The following is a 22,554-nucleotide window of genomic DNA, read 5'->3' as shown; positions in this document are numbered from 1 at the left end:
AGCTGGGCTTAGGGAGACAGCAAAGGGACAAATGCAGCCTTGTGCTAACAGCTGACCCAAAATGAAGCTGCATCTCACTACCTGCTAGTTAGCATACTTGCAGGCCATTCCCCTCTCTTCATCCCCTCTGGGTGAGAGCACAGCTAGCACCAAGGCTGTTTTACCTCCATCTTTTGAGTTGTCCAATAATTAGCTGATGCCAAGGTGTACTTGACCTCTCCTTGTGAGAGAACATTGAAATGTGAAACATAATCTTAAAAAGGTAAAATTCTATCGTAAGAGTGAAAGAGAGTAAAAAATTCACACCTTTCTCCTACTGCCTTTCATAAAATTCAGTGCACAGACATATAAAACCATTTAGGATTGCTTTAAAATCAAGTCCAACCATTAACCTAACACTGGCATGTCCACCACTAAGCCATGGCCCTAAGTGCCACATCTGCACCTCTTTTAAATACCTCCAGGGATGATGACTCAACCACTTTCATAGGCAGCCAATTCCAGTGCCTGACAAACCTTTTGGTGAAGCAATTTCAACAACAGTCTCGTTTCATTTATCTGTTTTGCTCATTAGTATTTATTTGTACCCATATTTTCAAACCCATTCCTAACATTAAATAGCTAAAAATGAATGGTTAAATGTACTTGATAGCCTTAGTTATTGAATTAATTTCTGTTTCAATTACAGCATGACTTTTTAGATGAAAAAGTTTAGATGAAAAACATACTAAGATCTTTGAGATGAGCAGAGAAGAATCTCTTACTTGTAGCAAAACCTGACAATCACATCCTGCTTTATGTTCCCAAGGTATGAATTGGTCTTGGTTCCACCTAAAATAATCAAATCACTTCTGTATTTCCATTTCTTTCAAATCATTACTCCTCACAATGTGAGAAACTGCTCCAATGTGAGAAATTGATCTTCCTTTGCTCTACTCAATCAGCACAGTATAAGGATGACAACTCTGCTTAAGTAGTTTCCTTTCCTTTGCTACCTCTAAACCATCTTTGAAATCACTACAGTAAAACCCCATTAAAATTGCATAGAAACCATTAATTTCTCCTACTTTTCAGGTTTCATGCAGCACTTATTTTCAAAACCCCTCAAACTCATTTATGATTAAATATTTCTTTAGATAACCACGGTGTTAAGAATAAGAGATTCCCTAATTATAGTTTTCAGTTTTCTCTTATTTCCTCCTATTACTTTTTCTATTAAAATTTTTAGAGATAATCAAAAATGCCAATGAAAGGAAATAAACCCAGAGTTTTCCCAGAGTAGCCAAGAGCTAGAGAGATGATTTGACATGAATTTATTGTTAATTTGGAATGCATATATGGAATCAAATGTAGCACAGTGTTTCTGGATCAATGGTGAGACACAAAGGCAAAATTCAAACCACCTTCCCCCTATCTACCCCTTTTTCCCCTGGCTCGGCTGCATTCCTTCACTCCCAGCTCCTTTACCCCTGCAGTGGTGCAGCATCTGTTGCTGATTCTCTGCTCTAAGTTTAGGCCAGAACTTCACAGTGCTCCTCACTAGGTACCAGACTAGTAGATGCTCCATGTTTTATTGGGTCAAAGACGAGAGCAGAATGCAGACAATGTTGCCTAAAAGCGGGTCTCCTTCCAGGATTTTTCCATATCGCATTTCAAAGGCTTCCAAACAATGGAGATCTTACATATCTCCAGTTTCTTTTGAAACAATCAAAATCACAACAACCTTTTACATAACTCAAATAGCCTAAATATTGAAATTTTGAGTTAAAAGTCAGAACATGAGTGCAAGGGGAGTCCTGGGCCCTTCAGAGACCCATCTGTATTTCCTACAATTGTGATTAACTCAGAAAACATATTTCCAAAAAAGTAACTAGTAAAGTTTTAAAAGCTTAAGCTTTAAACACCTAAGAATTTGAATGGCATAGGTCACTTTAATTGAGTCTAATTTCTATAAACAGAACTTCCCTTTGGCAGCATAACCATGAAAATGGGAAGGAGAGCCAGATGATCTGACTTAAGCAGTGAGGCAAATGTGCTGAAAAACATCAATAAAATTATCACAGACACAGCTTTCCTGCTGAAGTGTGAATTAAGGCAAATCAGTTACTACAAGTAAGTGGAAGGTACCTCAGGTAGCTAGAAGTCAGGGCTGTGGCTGCATAACTGCCTGGTTTGAATGTGTTTGATCAGTCTTTAAGGGTATCAGGCCCATCAAGGAACTACACACCTAGATCATGCAAGTCAAAAGGTTCATCTGAGCTCTCATGGCCCAAATGGACTAGCACAGCAGGAAACATTCACAAATCCCAATCCATGGCAAGATCTCTTAGTGGCTGCCACCACTGCTTTGTCTCTTGCCAAAGATTAGTCTGTAGACTAGGGAATTATCATAACATGCATGCACATGCTCATAATATCTAACAATGTGGTATAGATGACCTACCTAATAGTTCTACTTTTCCATAATTATCACATTAATAATAAGGACACAACACAATTAAGAAATAGATGAACATGAAATAAGAGTTATTTTTCTCCTCTGACACTCGTTCACAGCCCTCTTAGTTGATGCTTTAGCAAACACTGAATGCCTTTTAATTTCAGTTGAAGTAAACAGAACAGAATGCTTAAATTCTCTCCTACACAGGGGACTTTTCAAAATTATTTTAAAGACGATATGGGGACAGACCTCATTTCCAGTGAGAATCCATTGCCAAGAAGTCCTGAAGGTAACTTTGTTCTTGCAGTTCAATTTTACAATGCCAGTGTAGTTAATTTCACAGTAAGTTCTTCCATTAAATTCCTCAGCAATGTAAATAAATGTTGCTGCTCTACCATATTGCCTTGTCAGGTCAAATCACATGATGCAGCATTATATGGGCTTCCTGCTTTGCTCAGCTCATTTTTGAGGGTATTTTTTGCCTTACACAGAAGTTCCTTACACAAAAGTTAAAGCAGTGCTGTTACAGCTATTCTTTACTCAATTTTAGTGATCATTAATCTTCAGGCTTAAAAATACACACTTCAAAAAGCCGCTCTTGGAGTTTAAAATTTTAATTTATTGGACTAATTGATAACTATGGTTAGAACTGTGTTGTGTGAAAACCCCAGGAATGCCAAACTGAATCTCACTGCTTATGTTTTCAGATAAGGTTGGTGCCAATTGTAGCTTAATACTTTTAAAATGTGTGTAAATCACAGTCTTTACTCTTCTAAAGGCAAAACCAGGAGTTTTAAGTTGTGTTAAGAAGAAGCAATAGTTTGATGACAAATCTCACAATGCATCAGGTAATTAATTCAGCACTGGATTCATGAAGCACTATTTATGTCTTCAACCAGATCAAACTACACAAGACATGACTTAAGTTTTATTTGAATATATTGTGTGCAATAAGTCTAGTATTTCCTTTTCATAGAAGACAGTTTCAGATGTTTCCTCTGGCTGAAATACCAGGTACTGTGCTACCTTTCAGTTATGGCCAAAGAAGCTTGTGGTTGCCTCTGAACGCCACTCGCAGTTCTGCAGCTGACCCCTACCATGCTGAGACTCATCCCCAACGGTGTGCAAACAAGGAGGATCCTTTTTTAACTTTAGGAGATACTGCTCAGAGAAAGCTGGCATTTTCTATACTCCTGGGCTGTACAGACATAGATTAAAAGGTTTGATTTAAAAAAAAAAAGTTTCAAAGCCATGTGTTACCTTAGCCAGATGAGTATTGATCCATTTTGTGAAAGTCCGTTTCTGCACTGACTCTTGCTCATCTGAGAATAAAAGGAAATCAGTTTGATTAGACATCACTGGATACTTTCAGATTTACATGGTGGAAGAGTAAAATTTCCTACTGACAACAAATGTATTCTGCACTTGTTAGAAATAACTCTATATTTTATTGAGACAGTCAATTTGGCCTCTAAATACTAAGAAATACTTCTTATTATTACAATAAGGTTCTGATATCCAACTATTTGAAGAGTTTCACAGCAAAGTTCAGATCTTAACAAGCTAATGACCAGAAAGACACCATTTAAAATCTAAATGTCAAGATAATTTTGAGTTCTAAATCCATATACTATACTTACCCAAGGTCTGAGCACCTAGAACTTCTCTATACTTTTTAACTAGAGCCCACATCTCCCACAGCCAAGCAGCTTTTATGTAGAAAGTTAGCTAGGGACTTAGAAAAAAATAATTCTTAGCATATGCATTTGAAAATGTTTAGAATGTTGAATTAAGGATTTGAAATTGCATTATCAAATTTTGTCCCCTGCCAGGAAGGAGCCATTAGCTAGTTCAGGGAGTTTCTACATCACTACTCACTAGGTCCCTTAGTCCTGTCTTGAAGCACTTGTCTGGTTTATAGTGCATTTCCCCGACTGTCAGATTGTCCCTGCAGGACAGCTGCCAGATGCAGAGATAAAAATAGCTCCCAAATCAGCTCCTCCAGCTTCAGCAGCAAGGGTCACAGCAGTGGAGCATCACAGCATTATAAGCAACACACAGAGTCCTGCCCTTTCTTGTGGGCAATCAGTTTTGACACATGGAATAATTTCACAGCAGAGGTATTAAAGTATTTATGACAGAGATTTTTCTTTCAAAAATAGGAAGAAACATCTATTTCATGGAACAAAAAATCATGTTATTACCATCATCACTTCCGAAATAACACCTTCATTTCCCAACAGAAAATTCAAATAAATACTGTTTGATATTTACTTTCCATAAGAATATACACATATCCCAAAACCTACAGATGGAATATCTAATTTTAGCTCCTGCATTTGCTAGTGACTTGTGCAGCACTGAACAGTATTTTTCCTATTCCACATCTGTAAAATTAAAATGGAATATTCCTTAACACCCATAAAAGTTCTGGAATAGGTAACTACTAAGCTTGCTGCATTCCTAGCAATAAACTCCCAAATTTACAGTCATGCAATGCTGCTTCACAATTAGGATACATAGGGATAGAAATCACCACAGAAAATTCATAGGTCAAAATGTTATCGTCAGTTGGTCCATGGCCATATACAACCTCCCAAAAATGTCTGTGCATTATAATTCAGGAATATTTCCTTTACATATAAATACCATCTCACATATAAGAAATACAAGAAGGAAAAAAGATACCTACACTCATCAGCATCTATTGCTAGATTATCACACTTTATGCCTAAGACAATAATTCTGCATTCTATAGTTTCCTTTGATAACATTGGGCAAGCAGGATTACATAAGTTTTTAAAATTTATTACATTCTCAGAATCTACTTGTTGCAGTCATGGGCAAGTTATGAAAAATATCACTAAGATACTGCATCATGCTTCATTCCACACTGACTGTTTTTTGCAGGGAGGTGTCTTGACTTTGTATGTGACAATTGTTTCTGCATTCTGAAAAACAGACTTCTCACTGCATGGTTGCTAACTATGAACAAGCTTTCCTTGTGACACAGAGTTAATGTCAGCTGTGCTCTGAATTACATGTATAGCCAAATTACATGTATAGCCAAATTAATTTTCATGGAAGTACTTGCACACTTCTATTGGGTTGTGTGTGAATATGTGTAGGGATAGAGATCAAGCACACACAGAATTAATCAGTTCTGCTTTAATTCACACCTCTGTAATTCAAAAAAACTCTCCAGCAACCCTGATACAAAAAGGCATGCCAAAAGAAATAAACCAGCATTCAGAAGTTAAGCTTCTCATCAATGAAATGAGTGAAAATTATTCAATCATTTGTATTTCCAGTATATCTTGGTGATTTAAGAAACAGCCTTCTAACAAAAACTGGAAATCAGGCAACCAGCTTCCAGCTTCTAAAGAGACACTTTACAAACAGAAGATACACAGAGTTTCAGTCATACTAACAAACAGCAGAAATAGCCCTTCTAAATAACCTGCTGCAAGAGAATTTATGTGAGCAATATATTCTTTATGGGCCCAACTGGAACTATTAAAAAAAGTTTCCTTGGTTCTAGCATTTATTTTGTATAGGCTTAAAAGGAACAGATTTTACCACTGTAAAATCTATGACTCAACACAAGCAGAGCACTGATTTTTAAAATTCCATTGTAAATATGCTTTTTAAAATCTACCTGGAAGCAAATGTGTTATTTGCACTGATTAAATTCTCTGCACAGGTACTGTTCATCCCACTGTTTACCCACAAAACCTGTGTGTCACACAGCTCCTTACGTTCTCCCCACTCGCAAGGACTGTCAGCTCCGCATTCGCACCACTTACCCTGCTGGCAGTGAAAGAATTCAGGAAGCACATTCAATGACAGCACATTTCTGCCACCAGCACCTTTATAGTGAGCCATAGGCACTGCTGCTGCTGCTGCTGCTGCTGCTGCTGCTGCTGTGTTCTGCTGCTGCTGCTCCTGCTGCTGCTGCAGCTTCTATCCCTCTCTCATTTGCAGCATTTCTTTAGAATACAGCCAGAAGTAATTTTTCAACAATGATCCAATCTCTTTCCTCACTGGAAATGCAGGCCTCTTACAAAAATCCCTCCACCATCTCTTATCTGAGAATTCACATGAAGCCAAACCTTAAAAACATCCTTATATGTTCTTGCGGAGAGACAACAGCCAGACAAAGCCAGCTGTATTGGAAGCAGCAGTTCTGCTGGTCTCATTGCCATCATCCTTCTCCACTGTTTTTCTGTGGAAAGATTTTATTATCCCAGCACCAGCCAATCCGCTAGCAGAAATCTCTGATGTCAAGAGCTTGAATAATTCATCCAGGGACCGTGACAACCCGACTACACTGCTGATATCCTAAAGCAAAAAGATGTGTGCAAAAATTGATGCAGCTTTCTCACCGGTGCTTTTTTAACAACGTAGTGCTCAGTAAGTAAAAGTGGTTGAATGGCACAGACCTTCTTCTCTAGGTTGTCACACATATAAAGGAAAACAGCTTTTAAAAACAACCACTTGGGTTCACTGCATACTCCTGTGAGACAGAGATGCCCTTCAGCTTTGCAACTGGAATTGGAAGAAATGAATTTGAATAGATATGTAGGCCACTTAGCTTTGAATAATGTATTTGATCTGTCGTACAAGGGACATGAAACATATGTAAGGATGCTGAGAATTTTTGGAGTGTGCCTAGATCAGCCTGAAACATACTCAAATTTCTGATAATATGCAGTACTTTCTATTTCATTAAGTCAGAGCACTGGAGCACTTGAATAGATATTTTTTCCTCTGGTAAAATGAAGGCTGATATGAAACATTCTTTGTGGAGATTCATATGTTATTCCCCTACAGGAGCCAACCGAGTAATACACACTATTGAAACGAGAATAAAAAGGTTCACTTTTATTATGCCGTTATTGTAAATGTATCATTATAGAGGCCAAATTCAAATCTCTGTTTCTGTGAAACACAAGCACTCTGACAATATGATTCTGCATCTGAAAGAAATGTTGCAAGAAAGATATCTTTAATCAAATATCATCTTTTAATTGTCTGGAAATGTCTTCCTATTTTTACAAACCCTCTTTCTACTAAAGCATCACCAACAGGCTTCTTTTCTACAAGAATTTTTTGATTAGGCAAAAAATGACAAACTGAATTGGATATATTTACTTTAAAAACATTTAGAACAAATTATTTGGATCAATGAACATAACGATGCATCTTCAGACAGTTATGAAGATGCTGATGGAATGCTCATCATGCACACTTTTTCTAATGTCTGCTATCCTGCTGACAGGTGAGTACTGTGCAGCAGCAGATGGCACATCAACCACCTGGTGCTTGGGGATGGGACAGTGCAGGGTGGCAAACACTGGGGTCTGCTTCAAGGCAACACAAGGAAGAGGCTCATGCACAGAGTCACAACAGAGTCAAATTCACACGTGTCTAATAAAAGCATCTTGATTGAGTCTCACAGACTGAAAAATGTGAAGATTTGTTTTGTTTCTTTTTAGAAAGTTTTAGTTTCTTTTTAGAATGCTGTGGTGAAATTCAAGTCCCTCACAGCTCCTCATTTTCAGCATCCTTTTTATGTTGTCTTTGGTTTCGATAGTTCTGCACTAAAAACACCAAAGAGCTTTTTGTCTTACTTTATTTTCCAGGTTTATGTCATAGTGCTAAATCAACCTGTAAGTACAGAAAAGTGTCCCAAACAGCTGCAATGTTTCAATGTCATGTGAAAACACAGCACAGAAAGCAGTTTTAACTTAAAGCAGCTGTAACAAAGCTTGCAGAGTGAAAGCAATATAGCGGTCACATTGCTTATGAAAAGGGGCAATATTTTAAGCTACATCATTTAATCAACACTTCCTTAACAGGTGGATTACCTCAATTACAGGTACTACACAGGGGCAATGCAAATTCATTTCTTGTCTTTAAGACAAGATATTGATGTTTTTTATAGGACAATGCCAGGAAAGTTTTGGTTATTTAAAAAAAAACCCTAACAAACAAATTAAATTTGGTGGTAGCTCTAAAGAAAATTCATTTCTTGTTTTTAAGACAAGATATTGATGTTTTTTATGGGACAATGCCAGGAAAGTTTTGTTTTTTTAAAAAAACCCTAACAAACAAATTAAATTTGGGGGTAGCTCTAAAGTATATATTTATTCTAAGCTTCTAGGTTTAACAGTAACTCTATAGACTTTAGCATATAAGAAAAGATGAAAGCAAAGAGGAAAAAATTGTTTTCAGCAGCCATTGCTACTTAATTTACAACAAGACTTAGCAGTATTGATACAGAGAATGGGAATATATTTTTTAATTCCTCATGCATTTATAAATGTTTATATTTTAACACGAGAGACAGCATATGTCAAAGTGCAGCCTTCAGATACATGCTTCTGCTGAATGTGCTTTATGAAATATGGTGAGATGGTCACAGTAACAGATCATTTATCTGAATTGCCAAGATTTGGGATCTAGTCTACACATCACTCCTAGCCTTCTCCACCAGTGAGCACCAGTCTGCACCCCATCAATTTCTGCAGAAAGGAAATCCATGCACAAGGGCTAGAAGGAAACCAGTCATCCTTGGCCAAACCCCTGCTAGAGAAAATTATAGGGATCAGCTCTCTGGGGTTTGCACAATGTACAGGTAACTTCAATACAGTCCTTTGAGAGCCAAAGGTTTTATGTCATTTGAACATAGAGAAAACCCACACACAGGTGGAATAAATTCAGGAAACTGAAGTATGGAGAATCAGGCTCACACCTGCAGCAGCACTGCCTGCTGTGTCACATGCTGCTGCACAGCAACTGGCACACAGCTGAGGACTTTCTGCTTTTACTGTCTGAAACATATTTACAAACTATGTATTTTAAATTTAAGAAATTCTTATTGATTTCCTGCACTTCTAAGAGACAGAGTGTGTCTATCTAGCCACAACTTAGAAAGATACAAACAATTATTCCATTTATCATTCAAAGAAGGTTGCATTTAAAAAAAAAAATGAACTTAGAATAAAGTACAAACCGAACAAATCAATGTGCCTTCTTTTTTTTTCAGTCAGTTTATTTCAAGCACAATCAACAAACAGGCTCTCTGGATGTACATGTTGTGGACTGTACAAGCAGATGAAATTTTTGAAATATGGGAAACCAAAAATTTAGCCAGCACCAGAGTGTGAGCTTTAACTCAGGCTGTTGGCTGCACCTCACAGCAGTGCTTAGACTTTCACAGAATATATTCATAGTGTGGGACTTGGGAGACCTCGAGTCCTTAAATCCAAGGTAAGGCCCTGTTGTAGCCATATTCTCATGAGCACATCAGATGCTCCTGAGACATACAGACTTGCATTACCCCCCACTTTCCTGTGCTCTGGTTTTCACAGGAAGGAACAGAGCATGAACAGAGCACAGTGCAGTGATTTAATCTTGATTCTTAGAAGTCAGGACATGGTGTGGGCATTACTGTACTGCCCCTAACTGCTCTTCAATTTGATCAGAAAAGCTTCCCCTGGGTGTTTGGAGAAATGAATGAGAACAACATGAGTTCTGCAGTGGACTGGAAGATATGTCCAAATTTTTTTTATTTTTTTTTTGACTCTGTGCATCTTTCCCATTTCCAGCCCTTGCAGCATACTTGCTCCTATTTTGTGTTTTGAGTGACTAAAAATAAAACAAACTGAAATTAAATTGCTGTGCACCATATTTTGCCTGGATGGGCTGCACTTGGTTCTTCCACACATGTAGAAGCAGAATGCATTTATAACTAATCAATGAGTATATTTGCATTTTATATTTACTGTGTATTTGCCTGTGCTGCTGCACTATTATTTTCATCTCCACTGACTGCTGTTTTAATCTCCATGTGAAGTCATTTATTACTCACATATGACTCACTTGCATAGTATCCACACTCAAACAAATACAGTCAGAAATTAAAACACCACCATTTAGAAAACCATTTTAGGCACACTTAATTTGTTTTTAAAAGCAGCAGAAGAGATATTAGCTAAAGAGAAGATATTAGCTAAATAGAGAAGATATTAGCTAAAATCAGGATACCCAACATTGGAGTTAATCATGTGTAATGGTTTCAGCTCAGTCTGAAAGATTCAGGATTTGCTGCTCTGCAGGGGTCTGTTTATTCATCCATTTGGCACAGGGGACAGTGAAATTAAGTGTTTACACACACATATCTTTTCCTGCACCAACAGATAAGCTGAAAACAGCCTGATATAACTGATCAGACTCAACTTGCTACTTTTTCTTATAACTACTTATTTTCCTTAATTATATACTTAAAGGGATGGTATGGACACTGACAAATCAGACAGAAATCTAGAAAATGCAATGAATTTCATTAATAAGAATAACCATCCTATTTCAATCATTCATGCTAATAAGTAGGCACACCAGTTTAAAAATTCATTTTTCCTGAAGACTTTAGTACTTAAAGACACTGACAGGAAATCATCCTCTTGTCTATTATCTACCTACTACAGTAGCATCTGAAATGATCATAATTTTAAAAAAAAGAAAAAAATTCCTAAACAAAAATTTTGGGGGTTTTGATACAGCCCATTGCATTTCTGCAGCTGGCATCATGTTGCCATTTACATGTTCTGCAGCCATTCTTTCTATTGACATGAAAACCTTTTGTGTGATAACCTTTATGTGTTGTTGGTCAACACAAAGCCAAATTTAAAAAAAATAACATGCCATATTGAAAAGAAATCTAATTTTTAACAGAAGTCTTAAAGACAAGCAGTACTCACATCAAATAATTTAAAGAAAATAATTTAAAGAATATATTTTAAAATGTTGATTATAGATCTATAGGTAATCTAGGTCAGCACCAGTATGTCTACAAGTACCTTTATTAGTTAGGGCTTCAAGCAGTCATCCTGTAGTCAAGAAAGGTACTTAAAAAGCACTTATACAAAAATAACTATGAGATCAGTTTGAAGGTAGCAAATCTCTGAAAATGGAAAACATGGGCTCTGATTCCATCTTTTACACACTCTATGACACTTACATGAACTTCTAAAACAATGGAGAGTCTTGCTTTACTGAAGCCATCCTTGGTAGGCAGGGAAATTACTATAACAGTCACCACTGATTTGCAGTAGATTTGCTAATTTTGTTTGACATTAATAGGACTGCTCATAACATTATGCACTACAACCTTTGAGGGAGACTTTGTGCAAAAATATCAGAACTGAATTGGAATTTGAATGTTTAATGTTTCTCTGTCATAAGACACAGAAACGTAAATGCACTGCAGCAAATGCACTGCTTGGAGCAAATTTCTACTACCAGTAGTAAAATTGTCATTTTTCTATGCCTAAGTGATTTCATCAGCATAAAAAGAGTGGGGGAAAAACTTTATTTGGATATGGAAAAGCTCAGAATCTACTGAAATAAATCAAAACTAATGGAGATATACTGGGCACATGTAGTCCAATGGATTAAATCAGGGAATAAAGGTATTTTACAACAGTGGTAATTTCTAGTATGTTGTTCATGAATTCAGAATATTCACCAATAATTATAGTAAACATTTCTATTTGCTTATAGCAATAAACCTTGTAATAACTCTAATATGAATAAAAGTGACTAGAGAAAAACAACAGAACACCTCAAAATCAGTAAAAGATAGGGTAGAAAGGATTAAAGCAGTACTAAATTCTGTGGCACCAAATAATATATCCTGCTATGCTGTAAGATGAAAAACACCACACAGAAAGAAAAAAAGCTATCCAACAAACACCAGGCAGCATTTTGAGATGCTAACTATCCCAAAGTGAGGGATTTTCAAGGAAATCATACTGGACAATGTCTTGAACAGAAATAGATTTCCCTGAAAATGATAGTTACTTTTGAGATCAACATTCTTGCAGTCTCTGTGCTGTCTCTCCTATATGGCACATGAACATCTTGGAAAATGCATGACTTTGATCACCATTTCTGATAGAGCCCATTCATAACCAGTGAATTCGTTTAATGAAAGCTGTATTTGAAGTTCAGCCACTTTTATTCTCAAGTTAAGTAACCAAATAGCCCACTGAGACCATCAAATAGCTGACACATTCAATGAGCCCTCAAAGTGATAAGAATCATACATCTGTCTATGGTGCTCAGTTCAGCCAGCCAAAGGTAAAAGAGGCTGCTAAAACTTCAAGGCAGACTGGTGAGCTACAAAGTGGAATTCTATTAGAATTTGTTCCAGGAAAAACTTAATTCCTACAGACAATTCTATTATGGTAACTAAGTACTATCTAGGCCTGGAAGACTGTGTAATTGCTCAAGCATGGAAATATAAACAAAGAAACAAAGCTAGTAAAGAAACTACCTGATCAAGTGCTGCAGACAGTGAAGAACTGCAAACAAGATAATATCTCAGGGCAAACAATGCTTTAAAAAGTCAGTGGAATTGAAATTACTTTTTGTCAATCCATCTACAAGCTATTTGTGATGCAAAGAGTCTTAATTTTAGATTGGCTGCTCCTTTGCTTTTTTCTCAATACATGAATGAACAAGCAGAACCTTCAGAGTTACGCATTTGGCAAGAATCAGAGCTCTGGATATCCCTGAATAAAATCTATCCTAATTTGTACAAATTACAAGCCTTTTCAAATTCTCACATACACTTGAATTTTAGCACTTAGACTCTCCAACAACCCACCTTCATAGCCTTGATGGAGGACTAAGCAGACTGCACACAAACTGTTCCCACAAAGAGTGGTTGAACATGCTTCAGCTTGGGGGATACAGGGGGAAAAAAATCAAATTTTTACTGCTCATAACTGCTTCAGCTTCAAATATTATAATAGAGAAGCTGCAAGTTCAACATCTATCCTCTATTTCCCTCTCATTCCTATGATGGCAGCTGGACATAGCTCTCTGTTTCAGTCACAAAAGGGACAAAATCTGGGTCAAAGGGAGGAATCTAAGGAGGAAAGAAGAAACACGTGAATTATCTAGATAGCATGGACACAGAAGGTGGGGAAAAACCACTGACTGGCATCTGGAAAAGTGAAAGAGACGGGCAGAATCTGCTTGTGCTGTCCTGGGGTGCATGACACTGTTGTCATTGCCAAGACAACTCAGAAGTTATATATTCCAGTTGTAACCATGTCCATACACACTTTCACCATTTCTCCTCTTTTATCACTGTGATAAGATACACAACAAAACAGGCTTTAAATACATGCTCCCTATCATTTTTTGTGCATGAAGGGAAAATTGTCAATTAATAAATTGTGAGGTTTTATTTATTTATTGTTTACAATAATGTTGTTCTCCCTGTCAGACCTAATCATTAAGCATGTGACTTTGCAACTCTTGCACTATTTCTGTAATTATTTCTTCTCTTTGTTATGAAAATACTATGAAAAATAATGGGAGGGGGGGCATAATTAAGTTCACCAAAAAAACCCCCAAACCTTTAAAAAATACTTGAAGTCCAATGTTTTGAAGAGAAAAATAAAAAAAAAAACCAAACATGTCTGCAATTTGATTGAAGATAATTCAGTCTTTGAAAGCAAGTTTAGGAATGGTGGTCTTCATCATACATAGAAATCAGAGCCTTTTCTCTGAATATCATTCCACCCCAAAGTCCTATGATATAGCTCATAATCAATAACCATGCATGTTCACTTACAAGTTTCAGCCATTCATATACCACACCAGTATACGGAATGGAATGCTCCTGCATTCCAATGGAATGCAATGGAATTGCATTGATCTGAACAGAATGACACTGGCAAGAAAATACCAGTCATTATTCAAACTAAAATGCATCAAGGCATTGATTAGCATTTTTAAAGGTGATTTGACATTTGTCCGTGAAACACCACGATAAACAAGTAAGAGTACAAAGGGAACAAAACAGGATTGTCCCAACTGTGTTTGCCTTCAACAATCCCTTCCACAGTAGAAAATCACAGACATCCCTGTGCAGGTAACAGAATTTTTCTAGTGATTATAGTACCTAAAAGGACAAAAAGCAAATCTGCGCCACTGTGTTAGAATAATGAAGTCCCTAAATTTGTTGAGGGGCAGGGAGGGGGAAAGCAGCTTTGTGCCCACTTATGTCCTTGCCCACTCAACACAATTCGAGTTTCAAAGTCCAGTGGAAGAGTTGGAAGGAAGGGGGCTGCAATGAAGGGAAAGGCAGTGGTGGCCTGCAAGCAAATAATTTTCTCATCCCTAATAGCCAGGGACAAGTGAGACTTAACTTCCAGCATTTATGATACTTTGTGCCTGCCCTTTAGACAGAAGTGAGATGCTAACTTTGGTTTTGGACAATTATTTTTTGAAAGGTCTGCTAGGTTCTTATACTCTTATATCTGTTTCTTTTCATTTTTTACTAGGCAGCAAAAATTATTTTCTTTATCATTTATATAAACATAACCATGATCTTATTCATCATTCCTGCCCTAATACTGCAACATGGAAACTAATGAGAATTTTTCCAGTGAAAGAAACAAGCATTTATCATTGAGATTATGTTTCAGATGGCCATTATTTCTCACCTGAAATACAGAGGTACACTTTTTTCATTTATTCTACAGCACATGTATTTGTAAGGAGGAAATATTTCTTTGACACACAAAATGGTTTGCTCTTACTGGGTCCTGCTGTACTTAGCACCTCCTAGCCAAATTTTTTTCCAGAAGCAATATTTTTCCAAGAAGCCTGAAAATCATAAGATGTACTGGGTTCATCAAGTCTGCAACTGGTCACAGGAAGAATTTATTTGTGTTCCCCTGTGGGAACACCATTCTAATTAAACTGACTGTATCTTGATTTTGACAGATATATTTTTCTGTATAAGAAAAGGCAGAAAAGGTATTTCCTCACAGGAAATGTTATATGTACTGGACATCCAAAAATATATTAAAATAGTATGAGAAAGAAGAGGTGACAAGTATATTCAGAGCAGGCTGTTCAGTAAACAAAACAGAACCAAACACCAACAACCATCAAAACAATAAAGAAACATTTGACAAAATTCATAAAGACAGTGATATCCCAAATTTGCCCAGGAATCATGCTGTGACTAAACACTGTTCACATTTAATATATCCCTCATCAAACTCAGCCATTCTTATTTATATTTTTAATCAAAAAAGTTTTCATGGCTTCATCACAGCTTTCATATTCGAGGATGACTGCAGACTATCTCCAGGGACTTCTGAAACACAGTGAAGGGAATCCTCACTCCAATGAAAGAACTGGCTAATGATAGTGCCAGAACTCACTTGGAGTTTTTATTAAAAATTCCATCACTATGTCACTAGCACACAGGTAGGCAGCAACCAGCAATGTGAATATTTCGCACAGAGGACCTTATGTGAACAGAATCCACGCCATGCATCACTTGCCCTGTAAGGAGAAGCTAAGCCATGGGGTCTGGTTCAGCCTGGGGCAGAAATGGCTTCAGGGGGACCCATCTGCAGCCCTCTAGCAGCTATAGGGAGGGCAGTAAGAAGGTGGAGCTGGGTTCTTCAGCAGCGTGGTTGGAAATGAGAGATGATGGGCAGAAGCCGAAACAAGAAATGTCTCAGGAATGGGAATGTCTTCTTGCTCAGAGGACTTCAGGGCAGTGGATCAGGTCACTGTAATCTCTGAATATGGAGATAAAATCCTGAAAACCTCAGGTCTCAGCTGGTTCCAGCTGGCCAACCTGGAAGTTGGAAAACAGACCTCTTCCTTCTTGCTCAGAGGACTTCCGGGCAGTGGATCAGGTCACCTGTAGTCTCTGAATATGGAGAGAAAATCCTGAAAACCTGGTCTCAGCTGGTTCCAGCTGGCCAACCTGGAAGTTGGAAAACAGACCTCTTTCCAACCTGAATTTTTCTATCAACCTATGAAACATATCCTCCTGACAAAGAGGTCATGAAAATCACACTTTGTAAATAACTAATTAGAGTAAAACCCAGAGAAGTTCATTCAGTAGGTCAGATACCTACACAATAACTGGAAAAAGATGTATGAGCATGCTGTTTTTCAGGAGAGTTACTCATCCCACACTGGCATAAGCAGTTAGGAGACTGTTCACTCATCCATACTGCAGAGTACTCACAACTGTACACATTTAGAAAGTTTCTGTTGAAAGTGATATTTAGAGTGATATTTATTGAATCTTACAAGTTTGAAATTTCTCAGGTCAATATAATTTTTTCTTAGCATAAAGCTCCAAAATAATCCTAATTAATACTTCCCACTGCCAAGAATTTCAGTGTTTGATCTCCACCCCTTGAACAGATTAACCTGATAGGTACATTCCAGAGTCCACAAAATTTCACTGCTAGCAGTCAAGGAAGTAACAAGAATATTGGTCTCAAACAGCACCTGTAAGATAAACGCATTTTGATTTGCCACAAATGGTTAGGAAAAACACCTTTGTCTTAATCCAATTCATAATCAATGAAAAATCACAATATGAATACCCATTCAAATACCAAAAACCTCACTGTAAGGCGTGTAAGCTCATTCAAAGGAAAAACCCCTTTGTCTTAATCCAATTCATAATAAATGAGAAAAATGCAATATGAATACACATTCAAATACCAAAAACCTCACTGTAAGGCGTGTAAGCTCATTCACACCTTACACCAGAGAGTGAACTTCAGGAGAAGCTCTGCAAGCTGAATATGCATTTTGTAAGATTTTGTCTGTATTTACTCCAGTTGCCCTGACACAATTCCTCAGCAGAAAGGGAAGGCATGGAACATACAGTACTAAATAGAAAGAAATTCCTTAACACAATTTCTAGACTCTAAATTAATTTTATTCTTCTAGAACAGCATGAAAGTAGGTTCCCTTAAACCAACAGTCTAATCCAAAGCTGAAGTCAAATCAATGCTGACATAGTTTGTGCTTTGGTTTTTTTTCAAACATCTTTCTAATATTCATGCTGGGCAAGTATGTGCTGATTGCTATCAATGGCAGTGATGAAGCAGCTCATTACCAGTGCAGCAGACATCAGCAACAGGTATGGCAACACATTCCAATAGGCACAACATGCTCTTTGTATCCCAGACACAGAAACTGTAACCTCATGAACTCAGAATACTGTAGGCAGGAAGCCTTCATGTTGTAGGATTTCCATGGTTTCAGGATACCTTCAACTCATTTACAAATTTTACTGCAGACTCCCAACTTTCTTCTCTTTATTGTACTCTCAGTAAAGCAACAAAAAGCATTTATTACTGTGTAATATTATATTTCACTTAGCATGAAAAATATTATTACTGAATCACAAAAAATTCAATGCTTTTGTGAGAACCACGAATCTTCTATGAAATAACCAGAAACATTCAATAAAGTAAAAGTGATGATAAATGCACTGAAACAAACTTCCACATTTACTTTATTAAAAAGTCATAATTTACTTTTAAGTGGAAAGATTAAAAACTAGCCTTCAGTTGACAGCATAAAATGCCCTATTTTATACATATTACAGAAACATAGGGTAAAAACAATTAAGTAAAACTTTGTTAAAGCAATTATTGTTAAAGCAATAACCCATATATTGTGCTCGTTTGGTACAACTATTGCTTTATTCACTACATTTAGCATGTATGTCTTCCTTTTCTGTGCCACTGTTTCATGACATACCTGAGACTATCTTCTAGAAAGTTTAAAAGCTCATGGCCTGATTGTGATTTCAGACTGAGTCATTCCACTGACATCATCAGGGCTGCATAAGAATAAATCAGAGCATGATGAGAACCAAAGTGAGATGAGCATATTGGGGTCTACATTCAGCTGCAAAGTCAGTCTAAATAAAAAGAAAAACAGACCACACAGATTTATACTTCCCCATTCTTAATCAGGCTTTTTCATTTTGATCCTCTCTAGGATGCTTCTATTGTATTCTCCAAATAGCAAAAACAAATTACCATGAGAACCCACACAGTATCTACATTTCACAGTTGTAAATAAAAATCCTTGAGGACTCCTAAGAACACTTGTCAGTTTTCTCTAAAGGTAACCAAATACCAAACAGCAGAACATTGGCACTGTGCTGCAGATCAGTTAATGATGATAATGATGATGAGGCTAGTGAAAGCTTTTAAATGCAGTTCATCAAAAATCACACCCTAAAATATTTCCTTATCATAAGTTTCAAATTCACTTTTCAAAACACACCAAGACATGGGGGTTTAGGCAAAGTATCTTGGCAGTTATGTACACTACAGTAAAGCTGCCTGCCCAACCTGAAGTTCAGACCCTGTACAAAGTCAGAGCAGCAACTGCAGCTTCCAAAGATTCCCGTCCCTTCTGCTCCTACAGCAGTAGCCACTATCCTGACTCCACAGGGGAAGTAGCAGCTCCAGCTTGGGTTTTCAGGGCTCTGGCACAGGCAAAGGCAGAAGCACAGTGGTGACCTTGTTCCTGAACAGCAACGTGCTGGCTTTATTTTATGTATGCCAACTGCACTCCTATTAAATGCACAACATTCTCAAGAGGTGTTAAAAAAGCACTGTTTGTATCTGCTAGTGCAGAAGGATGCAATGAAAACAGAAAGGACAGTACAAGAGCTGAAATTCATATCCTGTTAGAAATAGAGCTACATGACCATATGCTGTAACTGAGAAGCAACTGTGGTGTTGGCTCATGAGCACAAGTGACCCTAATTACAACAAAAATAGGTATTTCCTATCAGACTGCAGCAACTGATAAAACTCATTCTAAACTGAACCTTGCAATACAGGAACAACATTTGCCTCTTACTCTCCTTGTGAAAAGAAAGGGAGAAATAGCTGGCACTTCTCTGTTAACATTTATTCAAACAATAGAAAAATTAATTTATCCAGCTCCTCTGCTGGTTTGGGTAAGAGTGTGTACCTGGCCTATCAATCAATTCCAGTAAGGATAACAAATTGGTTTCTTTCAGGTAAAAAAGCAAAGTCTGTGCCCTAAGAGGTCAGATGCCCATTCTTCTTTGTGTATGTTCACCAAAGAAGAGGCCTCAGGCCACTTAGAATTAACAAAGAAATATCTAAATACTAATAAGGTCAAAATAAATAATAAAAATAATAATAAAAAATAAAACTAAATAGAAATAATACTACTAAATACTAATAATAATGTAAAAAATAATATTTGCTTGTGCTGATTCATACTATGTAGCATTATCAGTAGTTCAGTAGTTCTGTTTTGCTGATTTCCATTTAACTATTGTTTTTGCCAAGAAAAACAAGATAAAGAGTTACTATAGCACTTAGATATTACTGACCAGCAAGAAACCATGTCCCAGGAAAAAGTCCCATTAACAAAGAAATGTATTACTGAGTGAATTTCTACCACCTTTAAACTTTGCTACTCATTTTTTTATTATCACTGTCATTTCTAGCTGGTGAAACAGATCCTTCACTCCTGAAGAGAAACTGTACTCCAGACAAATCACACATGTGAAGAAATTACCTTGAGTGACCTCTAGTACATTTTCCTAGAAGCAACAAATTTCCAGCACGGGGGCTGAGCATGGGGTCCGGGTTCAGGCATAACATCATAGAGAGTGCAACAAGGTGAGAGTGGCTGGACTTAGCAGAGCTGGAAAAAGGAGCAGGCATTGGGGAAAAGTGGGAGCTGGCCCCAATAGGGATTAAACACTGTCAGCCTCTTCCAGGGACATCTGAAAAGCAGTACCTGGGTTCCTTCCCACCAGTTCAATGCTTTGTTTCACACCATGCTTACACAAACTCTTCCTGTATCAATTAGAGTACCATTTTCTCATGATGACAATGTCTGCATTTAAAGACTGCACCTCTTAATTTTGAATTATTCTCCTAGTCTGGGAAAGCAATACTTTGTGTCTGTGACAGAGTAGAAAAACTAAATGCTGTCTAGTCAACCAACAAGTCCAAACAAGTCTGCCACAGCATACAGAGTTGAAATACTTCACTCAGCTGCTTAATGGGACATAACGTTCCCTGCATTACAACAAACTGTATAATGTTTTTCAGTTCACTTTGCTTTTATATCCTTGGCGATGATGTTTGACTATGATATTCCTTCACACCAGGAAACTAGAAAAACTGTAATGGAAATGCTTACGTGCTACAACCTAGTATCTTGATCTATGCCTCAAAAACTGATAGCTGCATACCACATTATTCTCTAATGGTTTTGACAAAGGGGTTATACTTCCTGAAAGACACTGAAGGTTTGAAGTCCTTGATCAAAGTCCAAGAAGCCTTTATAAACTTCAGTGGGTACAGCTCATGTCCTATCCGGAGAGAATAACAGTGAAACGCAGTGAAAAACTCAGTTTCCCATTGCTATTCTAGCGTAGTCCAAACTTGCTGGTCAACTTTTCATGCTAAGGAGAGTGATTCTGAAAGCAAGTATCCGCAGTTACCCTGAAGACCACTTATCATTAGGGTTAAGAAAAAAAGTAGGCTCTTTAGGCTCCCAGCAGATGGAGGACAACTCTGTCGCCTTCACAGTGTAAAATAAAACTACAACACCAGGACTTTTGCAGGTAACTGCTATTGAAGTATTAACACAATAAGTACAAAAAATAATTAATGTAATTATTCAAGCAGTTTGACTAAAAGCATCACCTGAGTGACCCATTTCAGAGAACATATAACCATTCCCATAATTTTCAGATCAGCCCCATTTACTTATTGTGAAGCCAGATGAGTATAACCACAAGAAGTCCCAAGCCAAAAGTGTGATGGAATTTCTCTGTCTCATAATCGGCTCAAATTACAACTCTGCAGAAAACTTCACATTTGAGGCAAGTGAATGAGAGAAGTTTCTTAAGTTCTCCCCTGCAGGATCCACAACAGAGCCTGTTACATTCTCATGATAAACTGAGTTATCAGGATATGATCTAAGCAACAACTCCCCCCAATGGTGATTTTTAATTTTTAAAAAAAATTATACTGGCATTTAATTTTTAAACCTTCCTCTTAAACCATGAACACCAGATTATGATTTAGTATTTTATTTCAGTATTTTGCTAATAATTGAATCCCAGAAGAATCAAACATGATTATGAGCTGGCCATTCTGTAATCAAAGGATGGCAATGGCCTTTTAAGTACATGATAATGGTAGATATTCTAAACATTCTAGAGCTAAAAAAATGACATAAATATGGAGATCCTTAGCTGAACACCTTCCAAGCTGCACTAGCTCTTGCCTCAATGGTAATTGCACTTTTCATTAAAATTTGTCTTTCAGTGCTTTGAAGCATCTTAGTCCAGTTCTCTTCAACATTTCATGAGAGACTTGAGTGCAGGACTCAAAGGAATACTAAGTAAGTTTGCCAGGGATACTAAATTGGGAGGAGCTGTTGACAGCCTTGAAGGCAGAGAGGCCCTTTGGAGAGCACTCAGTAAATGAAAGGGCTGGGCAATCACCAACTGTATGGAATTTAACAAGGGAAATACAGATGCTCTATCTGGGACAGGGCAATCCTGAATGTAGGTACAGACGGGGGAGTGAGAGACTGGAGAGCACCACTGCAGAAAGGGAGCTGGGGGTCCTGGTCAATGGCAAGTTGAGCAGGAGTCAGCAGCACCCTGGCAGCCAGGAGAGCCAGGCCTGTCCTGGGGGCACCAGACACAGCATGGCCAGCTGGGCAAGGAAGGGGATTGTCCTGCTCTGCTCTGAGCTGGGCCGGGCTCACCTACAGTGCTAGGGGCAGTTCTGGGTGCCACAATGTAAAAAAGACATTGAACTGTTAGAGAGCATCCAAAGGAGGGAAGCAAAGATGGTGAGGGTCTTCAGGGGAAGCTGAATGAGGTTATCTAGTTTGTTCAGCCTGGAGAAGACTGAGGAGAGACTTCATTGCAGTTACAACTTCCTCAAGGGGGGAGAGAAGGGGCAGGCACTGATCTCTCCTCTGTGGTAACCACGGACAGGACCCGAGGGAATGGCCTGAAGTTGTGTCAGGAGAGGTTTAGTTTAGACTTTAGGAAAAGATTCTCAACCCAGAGGATGGCTGAACACTGGAACAGGCTCCCCAGGGAAGTGGTCACAGCACCAAGCCTGTCTGAATTCAAGAAGTGTTTGATCAATGCTCTCAGGCACATCGTGTGACTCCTGGGGTGTCCTGTGCCAGGCCAGAAGCTGGACTTCAATGATCCTTGTGGG

General features: G+C 37.8%; 1 protein-coding gene across 18 annotated transcripts in view; it reads right to left on the bottom strand.

Annotated features, from left to right (window-relative positions):
• SYNE1 (spectrin repeat containing nuclear envelope protein 1) overlaps positions 1 to 22,554 on the bottom strand; it is a 293,146-nt gene that overhangs the window by 239,571 nt on the left and 31,021 nt on the right. For all 18 annotated transcript variants that reach the window (XM_039707342.1, XM_039707354.1, XM_039707356.1 and 15 more), the window contains exon 3: positions 3,701 to 3,762. In XM_039707342.1, the coding sequence (XP_039563276.1) occupies positions 3,701 to 3,762 (62 nt within the window). The remainder of the gene's footprint in view (positions 1 to 3,700; positions 3,763 to 22,554) is intronic.

Source organism: Passer montanus, unplaced genomic scaffold, assembly GCF_014805655.1.
Source record: "Passer montanus isolate IOZ18808 unplaced genomic scaffold, ASM1480565v1 scaffold2, whole genome shotgun sequence".
NCBI classification, from domain to species: Eukaryota; Metazoa; Chordata; class Aves; order Passeriformes; family Passeridae; genus Passer; species Passer montanus.
Note: the sequence above shows the minus strand (reverse complement) of the source record. Positions and strands in the feature narration are given on the sequence as shown.